General features: G+C 38.1%; 1 protein-coding gene across 2 annotated transcripts in view; it reads right to left on the reverse strand.

Annotated features, from left to right (window-relative positions):
• The window catches only part of DSCAM (DS cell adhesion molecule), a 460950-nt gene that overhangs the window by 38038 nt on the left and 406403 nt on the right, over positions 1-16509 (reverse strand). For both annotated transcript variants that reach the window (XM_057426358.1, XM_057426359.1), the window contains exons 22-27: positions 14784-14901; positions 13810-13973; positions 11094-11192; positions 10338-10526; positions 9251-9541; positions 4402-4578 (exon numbers count right to left, since the gene is read on the reverse strand). In XM_057426358.1, the coding sequence (XP_057282341.1) occupies positions 4402-4578; positions 9251-9541; positions 10338-10526; positions 11094-11192; positions 13810-13973; positions 14784-14901 (1038 nt within the window). The remainder of the gene's footprint in view (positions 1-4401; positions 4579-9250; positions 9542-10337; positions 10527-11093; positions 11193-13809; positions 13974-14783; positions 14902-16509) is intronic.

A 16509-nucleotide genomic window follows, 5' to 3' on the forward strand; every position in this document is an offset into this window, starting at 1 on the left:
TTAACATATATTCATTTTTGGTCAAAGAGATGCAGACGAGATTGTGTATCTTTAATCAAAAATAATATGAGGCACCACGAAAAATCATGTTACGTGTCAAAAAGCTGAACCAGGAGGTATTGTAGAAAAAACTCCATCAGCAGGGTTTGAAAGTAATAATTATTCAAGCAGATTATTATACTAGTAAGCAGCATTACTGTAGTTAACGATGACTTTACACAGGCCAGCGTAGTACTGGACCAAAACAAAAATCCAAGAAGATAAGAGATCTTATGCAGCTGTCAAAGCAAACCCTAAACCCAACTGAATATGGTAACAGTGTGTCCAAACCATCACCTACAAGAGGAGAAATGCCAGTTTCACAAATCAATGACTATAGATTACAGATTGTGATGTGTATTTCCCACATTACACTTTTGAGTAGCAAACTGAGAGCACTTCATAAAATGAGTCAGTATCCCTGCCAGTGTACTGTCTCCCAGCTTTCATGTGGGGAAAACAGGGCTTGGGAAGGCTAAAAATGACATAGTGAAGGGGGTGATCTCCTGCTCCAGCCAAACGTCAGCCCATGACTTAGTGAAATAGACAAACTGCTCCTCACTGTGGGTTTCACACATGACTAAACTGACAGACACTGACCCAACGACAGCCTTCACTTCCATTTGCTGAGGCAGCCGCCTTTAAAATCCTCAACACATTTGGCTTGCCACCTGGGAAATCAGGGACTCTGATACAGTATTAAATTGCATGCTGCCACTTCTGAACTATCATGCTGTGCTGCTGCTTTCTGCTTGGATTAAGGTGAGTTGGATTTAAAAACAAAGAGAAAACCATTGCAGTAGTAGTGGAGCTAGGTTAATAGTAAGGACAAAGAGTGGTAAGTCATCAGGTTTCTTTTTTATAACTTATGCTGACCTATTGAATGGCTACATGAACTTCAGCAGTTAATTGACCTTTTTGTCAATTGTCTTGTGAAGCTACTAAATTGGGCAAAAATCAGGGCTTTGATGAAAACTATGCTTTCTTTTTAAACAGAGTATGTACTTCTGACGAAATAAATCATACTGGGGTGAAACAGGAGGAAGACAAAGGTTTACTTGTCCCAATATGCTAAAACAAGGAGTAAAAGGATTAAGAATGGAGAAACTGCTGTTCTTATTCTGCATTTGCTCCACGGAAACTGGAACCACAAACCCACTGTCTATAAGCATAGACACAAATGTTTGCATGCAGAATGTATAGGAAATAAATTTACAATTCCCACTCTTCTTTGTCAAGCAGGTTCAAAGAGAACACATCTCCTGGAGTCACAAAAGCAAGAATTACATCTGTAACTTGTATAAATTCTTTTAGAAGGTCCCACTGTGGAAACTATTCTTTCGGATGTACACTAGAAGAGAGTTGATGGTGAAATTGTGATTTAGGAAAAATGAGTCCTATACTTCAAAGAAGCCCCACCAGGTGATACATATCAAGTAATAATGACAGGATTTCAATTTCAAAACTAATTCAGATATAAGCTGCACACAAAAAGTACTAGAGCAAAACATTTTTCTCAGTTAAGAGATCAGAAAAGCCTGCACACAGGATTTCTTTTGCAGAGCTTAGCTCTCTAGAATGGCAATTCTGAGTATCAGTAAGACTTTTAGAACATGAAGTAACTTCCAGAAGAACAGAAAAGAGCTAACAAGGGATCAGTCTTCAAAAAGAATGAATTAAAAAAAAATCTGAATTACTGAAGTTCTATCAATCTGATCTTGGCAATAAGCAAAATGACTAGAAAAAAAAGAAAAAAAGAAAAAAAGAAGAAAGGCTTGATGAAATCAATTAAAGGAGATGGAATAATTGATGCCAATCAATACAGACTCGTGGTCAATCAGCCATGTCACACAAAGTTGATTTTTTTACAATGAGATTAAAATTCATTGGGAATTGATGACAATGAAAAAAACTCTCACTGAGATACAATTAAATAACATTAAAATACTTGTATTTCTCTAGAGCAGCTATGATACCTCAAAATACATTGATATCATAGTAGCATGATGCAAAAAAATAACATAGCAGCCATTTTACAGGGGTTTCAATATATTCGAACTACAATTTTAAAAGCAGAGAGTATTTATTTTCATCATGCACCATGGGACATCACACTTGGTATTTTTATCAGTAGTCTGGAGTAAATGAAATAATATTTGATGAAAGTTTAAAAATGGCACAAGAATTAGGTAGCCAAAATATAATGAAAATGCCAGGTCACTAAGGTATAACAACCTGAATCATATGGTAGCTTGGCCACAAGTTGGCCATGTATTTGTATTAGTATAAGGTCATACATCAGGAATACAAGCCATAACTATAAAATGGAGAATGTTACCCTGTTGCACTGTAATCAGATAACTGTCAGATGGTCTCAATAGATAAGATGTTAAGCACAAAATTTTAAAATAATGTTGCACTCAGAAAGGTGATCCCTGCTGATACAGAGACCATAAAGGGAAAGAAGAAAGGTTGTTACCTCTCTATGTGGTGCTGATATATCTGTTGGTGAAATACTGTGTTAATTTCCACCATACACAGATGAGGAATGGTACCTAAAGATTACAAAGGGACCAGATAAAATCCTTGAAACTAACAAATGATGGGAAAATTACACAGAAAAATTGAAGAATATTCATCTGTTTCATTTATCAATAAAAACATTAAGAAATTATTTGGTTACTACTATGTATAAAGGAATATCCTTGGAGGTTGAAAATATGATAGAAGAAAGAACTTCAGTCCCTGTAAGCAGACAGAAGTCTAACAAGGCCAGATGGCTGGGATGTCGAGCTGCAGCTCAACAGATTTAGATAAGTGAGATGCAGCTCTTACAGAAACGTTAGTTAAATGATGATGTCTTTTACCAAAAGTACTGATGAATTCTTTGCCACTGCCTATGCTTAAGAGAAGCTCAGATATTTTTCTGAATTCCTACATTCTGAGAGAAAATAATTCAGAGAAATCTTATGTTATGCAAAAGCCATACTGCCAACAGTCATCAGCCTTCCTTAAGGTATCGTAAGTAAAACATCTATGAATATTTATAAACTAATCATGAAAAACTAAACGTGTATAGCCATCTTTTCCTGGAGCCAAGGAGCTCAAAATATCCTACTCATTACTGGACGAAATTCCACAGTATTTCTGAGAAGATAAGACAACACTTTCTTCACCCTTTAGCAACCTTTTTTTAATGAAAAAACAAAAGTGCACAGAGGTAAACGACAAAAGGCTTTGAATGAAAAACCTATTATACAATACGAAGCTAAAGCGTCCATATGTCCTGATTTCTGGAGCTATGCATGAACCATAAGGCTACTTGTTGTCTTTGATCTATGAATTTGCCAATGCCTAAGAGCCTTGTATCTCTGACTTTTTTTGCAAAAACATCCAAACTATTGTTACAAAGGACAAAATGAGACCCAAAAGAGAGGTGAGTAGATGTCAAGGTGAGATCAAATTCATACAGTTGACACTGGTTGTAATATATACCATGATCATATTTTGGTTAAAAGAAAAGTAACTGAACAATTCAGTGGCTCTTGGAAATGATTAGCCTTAATTTTGCAGATGACAAATTGCTTTAATATTTATTCAGTGTGAGATTTGAAAGGTTTTTTCCCAAATACCTTCAGTGTAAGATCTGCTGTTGTCTGCTAGTAAAAATCCTACAGGGCTGAGTGCAGGAAGTGGGTGACCGCAAGAGTCAAAGCCTGACTGCAGTTCAGCCACGGGTATTTATCAGATCTACAACATTCACATGGCAAACACCTGAATTTGAATAAGGATTAGAGAAAACGTAGATCAGCAACAATGGAAGCTCACTGAAGAATAAAGTGTTGTAATAGCTGTGTTCTAACGCATCATAGTGAAAAAGATGTGGTAACAAATCTGAGAATGGCGGGTTGTGTTTTCTAGCCTATACTAACAAGCGGCTATATTCATTTTAAAACTCAGTAATCATGGTTGGCATTTGCTGGAAAATTGAAATCCCCTTCAAAACACCTGGTTTCATTCTTTGAAAAAATATTTTAGGTTATCAAGACCATTTGCAAGAGAAACAAACAACAGGAAAAAAATAAAAGGAAACCAAACACCAATACATGACAACTGATATCTTTTCCCTCATGCAAAATAGTAACATTGGATACATGAGTCATTTCTTAGAAACTTACTGCCAAATGAAAAAGAAGGAATTTCTGTAGAAAACACAAATGCTTTGTTGCCTCATGTTGGTACCATATTGCAGGAAAATGACATCAACTGGGGACTGAACACTGGTCACGTGCAGCCCCACTTGCACTTTCATGTTGAGGGAGTATGCATATGTAGAAGTAAATGCCACAGCTCTCATCTTACCTCTCAGCCTCTTCAGTCTCTGCTCTCTCCTCCTCCTCCGCACGATGAGCAGCATCACAAAAAGCAGCAAGACCCCAACCAAGATACAGGAGATGGTCACCAGCATCTTTAGCCCTTCGTTGGTTGCCAGCCCCTCCTCACTCTGCACAACTGACTTAATGAGTGGAGGGATTGTACCTGGAAACAGGGTCATGATATTAGATGCCTATTAACGAAGACAAAAGATTGAGGTCTCAGGGAATATTTCATGTGCTTCAGTTGCATGCAGAACATTAAGAAGGATTCATTGTGTTCAGGGTGGATGCTATGTACGCATGTGTAATGGCAGCGCACACATAACCAGTCACACTGGTAACAAGGCACTGACTGCAGAGACTCATAGATTATCAGAAATCAAGACAATCATTCATTGATGAAAGAAAACCATGCCCAGTATACAGTTAAATACTATGATTAATTTGAAGTCATATTAAGTCATTACAAAGCTGCAACAGATTGCAGAATTACTACCTACGTATATTATTCTACTGTAGGAAAATAACACCGCTGCCACATATACATACTTTCTGATAGGCTTTTCTAAGGACGGACAATATTTGACAAAGTTCATTTTGTGCTTCATACATGAAATAAATCCTTTGCACAGAAACATTCTTGTATCACCTCTTAGGGGTGCAGCAGTGATATTGATCTGAAATTCAGACAGCCAGCCTGATGCTAATTTGCCAGAGTGTCTGACTCATCAGTAAAACAGCAGAGTAATACTGGATAGAAACAATCAAATTTTGGTTGAAATGAAGGAAATGAATCTAAAAACTACTGGCATCAGCAGGCAGCTCACTTTTTCATTTTGGGACATATCTGCATTTTGAATATACCTGGCTTCCTGGTGACATATAATACAGAACTTTTCAGTTCTTTTTTCTTTACTTCTAAAGGATGTGAGAAGAAGGTAGCACTTTCTCTGGAAGGCTGTTTAGTCATGGCAGACTTCTCACTCATTTCCTGATTACTATTAAACTGCTGAGTGCAACCACATACGAAGCTATAAAATGCAAATTTGGTTGAAAAGGGATAGAAACACGCAAGTATTGTGAACTGTGATGACTTTTGGCAGAAGCTATTCAATTTTAACCAGCTACTGAAATATAAAACTAGCTAGAGTGAGATAAAAGAATAGGCACATCCTTTTTTGCATTGTAATTGCTGCATTGAGTTATATAGTTATATCTCATTATGTATAATACAGTATCAGAAAAGTAAAAGTGATATGATGCAGTACAATGTGAGTGCCATAACCACACTGCAAAAGTAGAATTCTAAGCCATATTTTTTTCAGAAGAGCTATTTGAGTTGCACATGATGAGAAAAGTAGTCCCCTAAAGGGATGAAGATAAACAGAAAAGCTACAACCATGCAAACCTGTATCAGGTACTTTAGAAAATTTATTCTCTTACAATTGCATTTTGAATATTTTTCTACTGTTGCATTGCAGTTCTTCCTCGTAATTTTCCCAATTTTTCTAATTTTACATTACACACAGCAGATTTTTCATCTTGTCTTAACTGAGATGTAGTTTTTGCACTATTTTAAAGGCAAAGAAAATGATCAGATGAAGGAATGACAAAAATGGAAAGAACTTCAAGCTCCTGACCGCAATACTGATAGCTGTCTCTAAAGCCTCCTAAACCCTCCTGAATAAAAAAAGGCCAAATTTTGCTCCCAATTAAAGTCCCGCAGATCATTGGCTAAGGATTGTTGGGTTCAAGATTTCCTAAAATTATGTCTTGCTCTCCTTAATACTTTGATGAAAATCAAATTAAGAGTGGCATTAATTTCAGTTAAATCTTAAGCGTTTAGGTGATTATAATTTTCCATACCTTTTCCAAGTAAAGTGTAAGCCTTATAATGCTACATACAGGCAGTACAAGCTTAATTTAAAAAACATACCACAAATGTACATATCTTTCACATTATCCATTTTTGGGTATTTGGTGATTTTATTAGAAATTGTGAAAAGATAAACCAGCTGTCCATTGAGTAAACACCATTTCAACATTTGTTGTCATTCTAGGTGTTGGCTAGGAGTGGAATAGTCAAAGCTTTTCTCAGGACAAAGTCCCAGACACATGGGGAGGTTTGGTTGATTTTATTATTTTTCCCATGTTAATTCACCATCCTCCTTTGTTAGCCTGCTTTACTGGTGCTTCATAGAAGTTGCAATTATAATGTCTCAGCCTCCATTTTCCCTTATATTGCAGCCCTTCCAGCATCTTGCATTGTACCTGGTGACTTTCAGGCCACCAAATGTTTTCCTGTGTCTTAACTGTTCTTCATGGTTGGTCCCTTGGTGGGCTAGAATCAATTAGGATAGCTTAGAGCAGCTAGCAAGCTAATCTGATTTAATGTCAGGGCTACTGAGTAGCTGATCTCTGAGTCAGGAAGCTCCTTTGCAGTACTACAAGCTACAGCTGCACATTGCTAAAAATATCTTCTTAAGTATTGAGTGCAAATGTTCTGAAAAACAAAGGGCAAGAAGGTCATAAAGTCTGTAAGCAGAAAGTGGTTAGCTGAAATATCTATGAACAGAAAGCAAAAAGTCTCATGTAGATCTGTCATTAACCTTCTGACCTAATTCACCATGAAGAGATTTAAGGTAAAGAATACTTAGCCGTGGTATTTCTCCAGAGCTCTATCACAGATAACAATCAGCTACTGCAGTCCAAGCAAAATGACTGAAACTCCAGTTTCACTTTCACAGTGAAATCCACATAACTCAAGGATTTCTGCAAAGTTTACAAAGGCTTTATCTTAAGGCTGCTAAAGCTCCTAAGGTTAGGAACAAGCATTTGGTATCCTCAAACTTTCATACTTCAGATTTTTTTATCTAATCTTCAAAGTACTATCCCTGTATCTGTTTCATTCTAAAGGCAGCTGTTACCCCTGGAAGCTGGAAGGGACTAATCTCACATCATAAGAAGAATCAGTGGTAGAGGTAGGGTTAGCATTCAAAAATTGAGCTGGCCAAGAAGTTTCCATTGTAATGCTTTTTGTATATGAAAGTCACTCCCTATAAAAGGAAAAATTTCTGCATGAAGTATTGATAGAAAATGTTGATTTCTAATCAGGCACCATTTTTCAACTCTGAAGTGCCTTAAGCCAACACAACTAACCAAGGAAAAAATGAATGGGGAGTTGTGGCTTTTTAGGGACAACTTTTGCATTAGAAGAACTGAAATAGTTATTCTATGAAATCTTTAATGTGGGAATACACTACCTTAATTTTAAATAATAATGATGATAATAAATCATCATCATCATTTTAGTTCTGCATCATATGTAACAAATTTGGAAAATTTGAAACTTGAAATTCGCTTTTCCATCCACATATTCCTCTTTAACCTTGCGGTCAGTATTTGAAATCATGCTGTCTCTCTAAGGCACAATATAGTCCTGGCAAAGCATGCTTGACAAACAAAACCACCAATGTCATAAAGGAGAAATTTTCTATCTGACCAGAAGCAGTAGCCCAGGAAAACATGAGAGGATATGCTATTCACAAAAGAGTGAGCTGTGAGGGCATGTGTCATTTATCATCTGCAAGAACTGAAGAGTTCCTAGTGCAAAGACTGTGATAGCATTAGAGGATGTGTAAGATGCTAAGGTTTAAACCTTGCTTGATTCCAACTGATTCCACACTTCTGACTGGAACAGTCACTGTTGTTTGCTCTTCCCCAGGCCATACATTGGTATTCTCCTGGAGAGTGCTGGTTTGCGTGGGACGAAACCGTGGCAGGCAGATGTCTTACCAACACAGAGTTATGAATGATTAGCAGTTTGGTGCTGTAACTGGACAATTGTCGGTTCTTGTTTGAGCTTGCTCACTAGTTCTGTTGTTTAATTTAACAGTACTGATATCGCCAAGTGGTTGCACAATACAGCACAATATCCTTGGCAGCAGAACAGCATTTTACACTGGATGTCTCCAGAAAAGCTCTGGCAAGCCATACTACCGCAATTCAAGAGATTGCCATCTGGAGCCATCTGCGCTGCTTTTTTGCCAGCCAGTTCCCACTATAGAGCCAGCAGAAGCACACATGTGCCACCATCATTTTCAATAAACATAACAGGATAAGAGCTGGACTGACTGACAAATTGGCACTTTTGCTCTTGCCTTCTTGTCCTGGCTTTTGCAGGGTAAGCAGTAACCCTGGCAGAAGGGCAGGATACAGCAATGCCTTCATCCCCTGTGCCCTGCTGCTGGGCATGACAGACTCATCTGTCATGGCCATTAGTTTCACTCTCCCCTGTCTGTAAATATGGATAATAGCATTGCTGTTGCTTTGCCCTTGGAGGATGTTGTTTGGAGGCTTTCCTGGAAGACAAGCTGGTTAGCTGCTCCTCTGTGTCACAAGGACACTGCATGGAATAGCAATGAGGCCAGTCACCCTTGTGAATGGCTCCAGGAACCAATTGTACAGGAGACAAATATTCACATATTTCATGGAAGAGATGCATGAAACACTATTAAAGTGCTTCTGTGATCACTGGAACTAGTGACACCTGGTGTCCAATGGTTATGTGTCTCATGGCTGATTGGCGCTGGAGCTTTTCCTCACTGAGGACAAATAAATTCCTCTTTTCTGCCTTGCAGACTGTTGCTATGAAATCAGGAGACATTTTATGCCTTTGAGGCTGTTACCCCTCTGTCAGCATGGCTAGCAGATTCAAAAGGGGTTTATGGGAGGGGGAAGAGAAACAGGAAAGAAAGAGAAGCAAAAAAAAAAATCACATAGGAAAACAGAGCAAAATCGGTATCCCAGACATGGAAATAAAAATACATACTTACTGCCATCATAATTGAGTGTTGCAAATTTGGCTTGTTTTTCTGCACAGCCAGCACTGTTGCACACTCTCATTTGCAGTTCATACCAGGTTGCCTCCTGGAGGTCATAAAGTATGTAGGACTTTGACAGGGATGTCCGCTGGGCGGTTGTCCACACTGTTGTCCCAAATGGCCGGTACTCCAGGGTGAAGGAGGTGATGGGACAGCCACCATCATTCCAACCTATCAGGTTCAGCTTCACCCTCGTGGTGTTGATACTAGCAAAGAGCTCTTGTTCCTTCGAAAACTGTGGCTCTAGAATCAATGGTATATTTCAAATGAAATGTTTAAGAAATATAGGACTCTCAAAAACATAAAGTTAAGAGAGTAATTTCTAAGGCAATCTTAACTTTATCTTACTACCTATATATTCAACTTCTCCCCCTCCAAAAAAAAGTTTTATTCACTCTTTGTGCTAGACTCTCATAGATTTTTAGATCCATATGCCAAATTTGTTCATAATTCTGACACATATTTGCAATGCGGAGCCACCCTCAGCAACCAGGACCAAGGGACCAATTGCTGAGTTAGCTAAGAATTCCACAAATCTTAACTGTTTCACCTTGCAGAGCTTTTATTTGGGTTTTTAATACTTATCCTGTTCAAAGGCTGATACTTGCATGGCTCCTGCAGTATCAGCTTGGAGAAAAAATATATTCGCTCCATTTCCTTTACACAAAAATATACTCTACATCTTTTTTCAACATCCAGACAAATAAACCCCTGAATTTTTTACAAGAGAAGAAATAACTTCCTCATGGCAATAGCAGTAGCTGGAATTGCTATAGTCTATGATATTGCAGACACCCCCTTCCCAAATATCTACCAACCCATCTTATAAATAAAATGTTAAAGAAATAAAGATAGAAAAACTCACAGTGTGTGCTTCAAGTCCTGCAGGGACATCCTTTTCTGTCACCGCATGGACACAATTGGAAATGTTTTCAAAGCCAATAATATTAAAATATCCAAGCCTGTCTTGTCATCGAACCAAGATTTACAGCAGAATGCAATAGCTTTAGGTGAGAAAAGGGGATGGACATCAACGTACCTTTTCCAAGTGTTTTGGCCTCAATGATCTCGCTGATGCGTCCTGGCCCCACTCCATTCTGAGCAGTTAAAGTAAACTTGTACCAAGTACCACATTTCAGTGTTTCTAAACGGTAGGACCTCTCACTAGGGCTAATGGGAAAACTACCCCACTGCTCACTGTTATCTTCTGAGTACTGCAAAATATAACCTGGAGGAAAAGCACAGATGACAATGGTAAGCCAGGCACAGACCACAAATTCTGCAGGTAATATGACAAGTCATTTTAAAGACCTAATAAAACTAGAAAAATCACGTGCACGGGGAGACATACAGCTCTTCCCTGAATAATAGATACCAGGCAATACATTTGCTTACCCTTACAACAGCTTAAATACCATTTTTATGATTGTTTCAAAGGGAAAAGAAAGGGATAGACATTTCGAAATACTCTTCAATCAGCAACAAAACCCAGATGATAAACCTGGACCCTCAAAAATGAATGGTTAAAGAATACATGTCTGGAAAATCAGAGTGAGTTACTGTCATAACAGCTGAGGGTATGCTGGAAGAAAGTGATTAAATCTGTGATTAAACTACCACAAAGAGAAATGGCAATTTACTGAAAGCTGTTATCACGATGACAGTGCACATTAAGTGCTGACAGCAATACAGATTGCTTTGTTTTTCTTTTTTTGTAGCCATTCATAATTATACACTAATCCTATCAACATATGCTAATTCAGTAAGAAGTTGCAATTAACGTGAATTATATTACCTCGGATAGAACTGCCACCATTGTCTCCAGGTATCCAGGAAAGAGTGATAGAAGAAGATGTAGTTTTAGATACAGTGAGTCTCGGCTGGTCTGGTGGAACTACATGGAAAATAGTTAAAAATAGAAAATAGAGTCAAATGATTAGACATCAATAACTTCTAACAGCCATTTATCAAATAACTGTTTTGAGTTGCAAAAAATGCAAGCGATTTCTGTCAAAGTGTCTGTTCAGTTGACATCCTTAGTTAAGAGCAGACAAGCTTTCATTTTTTATATTTCATTTTCTACTCAATTTTTTCTTTCAGTTCTTAACCCTTGCTTTTCTCTGCATTATTTGGATCTGTCCTGTCAGATCTAAATGGCATAAGAGCTACCCAGCCATTATTATTCATTATTTTTCATATCTGTTTTAGGGAGAAACTGAATTTTTAGTGGAGGGAAACAGATGTCCACTTGCAAGTGATGCCCCACTTATGCATGTGTTTGCAGGCTATTATGGCAAACGTAAATTAAATAGTGCATAACAGAGCTTCTGCCAGTATAACTGTGAGTGCTATCTAGGTAGGATTGTTAGTCCTGTGATCAGAGGCATATCCACGCCTCTTTCAGATCACACCATGTATTCATTGAGGCTACTGGTATAAACAAGACACACCTCTATCAGCAATGGACGAACAAATCAGGAAACACTTCAGTTCTGCTGCTCCCTATAAACATTATGGCTATGTGCCTAAATTGTGGGACACAGGATCAGTACAGAGCACAGGAATAAGACAGAGGTCTCATCTTCTATCCTGTGCCCACTGTGCACTTTCCTTTGGAAGAAAACCCAGAATGAAATGTCAGAAAAATTGCTACATCCCAATGAGTTGCCCAGGATAGGGAGAACTGGGACCAGAAATTAGGACAGGGAATTGGGATTGGAAATGGGACTGGGAACTGGAACAGTTTAGGCTCAGTCTAAGTAACCCCAAATTGCACCAGTGTCTATGCCTAGGTTTCCAGAGTTCAGTGCTCAAGGGCAGAAAGTAGCGAAGTAGTCAGCTTTCTTTTCACCTTCACAAATCAACAATAGATGATGACAAGGCAGTCACATCTGGTCCAGCCACTGTCATTGCAAGTGTGGGAAGGGGGTGCTGGTGTTGGCAATTGCTGCTAGCAGGAGCTGCCATTTCCCTGCCATAGTTACTCCTCGAAGACACCCTCCAATAAGCAAGGCAGAAGTCAAAAATGTTCTGCTGTGTCCAGTAGTCTGCTGTCAGAGGACATTGCCTGCTTCACCTGTGTTTGAGGGCTAGCTCTACCAGCAGAATGAAACTCCAGGAAAAGCTGCTCGTTTGCAGCTCAAGTCAGAAAAATAATGAGTGCTAATATAAAACGGAGGCTGCTGGTTAAGAGCTATGAACTAGTTCAAAAGGAAGTTAATTTTACTGCCCTCAAAGGGTTAAACAGTACTGAAGAGCTGACTTTACCCATAGGTAATTCCACGGAGAAAGGCTGCACTCACTACACTGAAAAATCTAATGTAAAACTTTTCATCACAGCGGCACCCTACCTACAAAAGATGATGGTCCCGTATATTATATGCCAGCCTCTATCTGTCCCTTGGGAAAATAATATGGAGTTGCTTTTAGTTATTGCAGTTCAATAACAGCAAGGATATGGAATTGCAAAAGTACTTCGTAAAATATAAGGTTTTCCTACTTCCTCTTGTGGCCATGCTTCAAACATTGCAGAAGAGCATCTTTAGGCTTTGTTGGATTGTAGGTAAGTTAATACACGCTATGGCATTTGGTTCAAGGTTTAGTGGAAGGGTTTAGCCAGAGACAGTTTGACTGCAGTTAAAACAATCTCATTCTGTGTTCTCATATGTTTGTACTAGAAATTTAGATTGTATATCGAAGAACAGGAATGTGACTGACCACAGAATGGCCCATATTCCCAACTCATTTTTTTTCTTCCTGCTGGTAGAACAATTTGCAGTCAGTTGAAGCACTCCTAGGATCTACTTTAGTATAAGTGAGCAAAACTCTTAGAATCTACTTTAGTATAAGTGAGTAAGGAATACATGTGCTCCGCTTCATAATACCGTTACTGTATATTCCTATGTTATCATTGCTTATATACAGAGCAACACCATAATGGATACATTATACACACTTCAACATGCATATAAAAAGTAGATGGTAATATGTGCTGATGATCCATTTTAAATACTTCCTCATATTCACCATCAGTAAAATTCTGCTCATACATAATGAAGTTTTTGTCCAAGGTCTCAGTAGAGTGGTTGACAGCTTTTCAAAAGCTAAAGTAAAGGACTTCATCTCTTTATGAATTTTTCAGTATTTAAATGATACATGTAATATTTGTACGGAGAAGGAAGAAGTTGCTATTTTCTGTGTAAGGAACTAAAACATAACTGATTGCAAGCATTCAGTTGTCAATCCTACAAGAGCTTACACAGAGACTTAACTGCAAGTGTGAGAATCATTCCACCAAAGCCAAAACATTTGCTATATCATACAATGTTGCTGGCTGCATCAGAATGACCAGTATAATATTTTATTTCTTAATTTGGAAGAATAAAATTAGTATTAACGCACAATACTACTAATATTTTACATGCATCTGCAAACAGATAAACCAATGCACTGCCAGTGCTTGGTGGTCTATAGCCATAATAACAATCATGAGACAAATCCAATAGTCTTACCTTGTACCTGCAAATTCAAAATTATTTCATCAGATCCCCAGTTGTTACTGGCCACACAACTGTAGTATCCAGAGTCTTCTGCTTTCACAGTACGGATGACAAAGCTGCCATTGCTAAAGATGCTTCTTCGCCCATCAATCATCACTAGACTGGGTGTCCCGTTACTACCTCACGGGAAACAAAGTGCATACATTAAAGAAGTTACAATCAAAATTACTCAGAATTGGATTTTTTTTTTTTTTTGAAACAACTAAGAAAGGGAAGAAAGAAAAAGGGGTGGGAGAGTGTCCTCTTTAATAAAGACAGCAAAGGAATGTTTTCTGATGGACAACAGTTGCCATTTGTTTAAAGAACACAGATATCTTTGCCCCAGCTTGATTGAAAATGGAAATTCACTCCTTCCTTAAGTATCTGCTATTTCATAAAAATGCCAAAATAAAAGTGAAAGTAGTTCCTGGCTATAAGGTATATCCTTGTGAAATAATAGCTATTTGGATTAATGTACAAGCTGGTTTCATAGCACTGCAGTATCACTGCTTACACAATGCTTGGATGAAAATTATTGTCCATGTGTGTTTCCAAATGACTTTGTCAAACTGTGAAACTAAAGAACAAAACAGAATAATGAAAACCAAAGCATGTGCAAGACATGTACACAGCACAATTCAACACATCAGACATTTTACTTTCTCAGACTGAAACTATTTGGGGTGCCTGAAGCTAAATCAGAAAATAGTCCTAGGTTTTATTGAATGTTTACTTCTTTCTTTCTAAGTTTTCTTTCATTTTGACATATTCTAATAACCGCAATTATTTTCAGTTCAAGGAATTTTTGAACTCCTTATCTACTGTCACTGTGTGCACTTCCCAAAAAACAGTCCTTCCTGACAGTCATCCAAGGCCACCTGCATTGCAACCCTCAGGAGTTTAAGTAAATGGCCTTTATCTGACCTATACGTTTAGTTGCTGGTTACCTATCCTTCATCCATTTGACTGTTGGAGCTGGGTCTCCCACGGCTTTGCAAGGGAGGACAATGTCCTTCATCCAAGGAGTTGTCACTGTGCCACTAAATGTCAAAATCCTGGCAGGAGCTGAGCAAGAGAGAGCAAAAAAGAAATGAGGTGTTCATTCATACAGCTCTTGAAAGGAAAACACAAATATCCAGGATTAAATGTGGAAAATATTTCAAACTGTGCTTTTAGGTAACTATTTCCTTTTAACTCATAATACTAGGTATTTATTCAAACACAAATATTATAGTATCTGGAAAAGAAGTAACCAAAAGAGAGACGAGGCAGGGGACTTGAAGAGTTGCTGTGGAGTAAAAGAGTAAAATCAGCTACTGATCATCTTTACTGAGTTTTATATATTTCATAGTAGGAATTAAGCACAAAAATTATGTCCAAGGGACTCTGCTCTCCAAAATTCCATCAGGAAGTGTCCACAATAGACAGACACCTTACGAAAGCTAAATTACTGAATCATCACTTTTAAAACGGCTGTAGTATTAAGCAAAACAATCCTTCATGTATGTACATGTGTCATGGTTTAACTGAAACCAGGATAACATCTTAGTGCACTGCAGTCTATCTGAAGTCCACAAATATGAACAAACTGTTTAAGTCAGTTTAAGTTGTAACAGCTCTCATATCACCTAAATACATCAACACAAATATCACTCCTGTAGTTTCAGTTGGCAATATGCAGGAGCACTAGAGTTGTGTTAGAGCTGCATTGTACATTATTACTCAGGAATTACCCTTATTAGAAATAGACTTCTTATTGAACTCTAAATACATATCTCAAAGGTACATACAGAATACAGATACAAAAAAATCTGTATTTTTAATCCCGATCTACTTCAGTCATGCACACTGAGCAGAATTTATATTTAATAATCCATTTTGCACCAATTAGAAAAACATGAAAATGAAAGCCAGCATCAAATATCACTGGAACAGTTCATGACAGAAAAAAAAAATCATGCATAAAAGAACAGGCCTTGAAGAGTTAAGGGAAATTACTTGAGTAGGCTGCAGTGGGACATGAAGTATTCATAAAAAAGAAAGATTACAAAGATTATATGATCAGTTTGGACTGTGTTGCCTATATTCCCTTCAAGCAGTTTTGAAGACTAAGCTTCTTGTGAGACTTTTCTCTGTCAAAATTTCAAAATTTTAACTGAACCCACAAGAAGTGGCTGTAACAGACAAAATCAGTGTTAGATAATAGGACAACATTACTTTCCTAACAACCAAGCACTGAAATGTCCCATCCTGGCTAAACAGCCACTAAGGACCCCTGGCTCCCCCATTCTGGCAGATCGGTCGGTTAGCCTTGGCAGGAGGGTGCTGTGGCGTGTGCTGCTCTGAGGAGGTAGTACACCAGAATGATGCAAAGACACTGCTCAGCCAGTAAGTTTCAGGATATAGCCTTGTTTTCCACTGTGTCAGTCTTAAGGCCATATCTTCTAGGAAAGATTTACATAGGCCTATATTGCCACAAGCCATGGGATAATTAACCAAGTTAATTGAAACAGAAAAATGCTCAGTCTATCCAGAGACATGGTGTGAAATGCTGACTCCAATGAAGCTAGTGTTAGAAGGCTCATTGGTCCTCAGTGGTGCTAGGTTTTTGCTGCAGGAGATGCCTAAAGATACTCATGCCATCTTTCAAAAGCAGCAGGAGATGCTGTCAGC

The sequence above is a fragment of the Pezoporus wallicus genome, unplaced genomic scaffold (genome assembly GCF_028554395.1).
Source record: "Pezoporus wallicus isolate ANWC-B61680 ecotype Strahan unplaced genomic scaffold, APGP_CSIRO_Pwel_v1 contig_8747, whole genome shotgun sequence".
NCBI classification, from domain to species: domain Eukaryota; kingdom Metazoa; phylum Chordata; class Aves; order Psittaciformes; family Psittacidae; genus Pezoporus; species Pezoporus wallicus.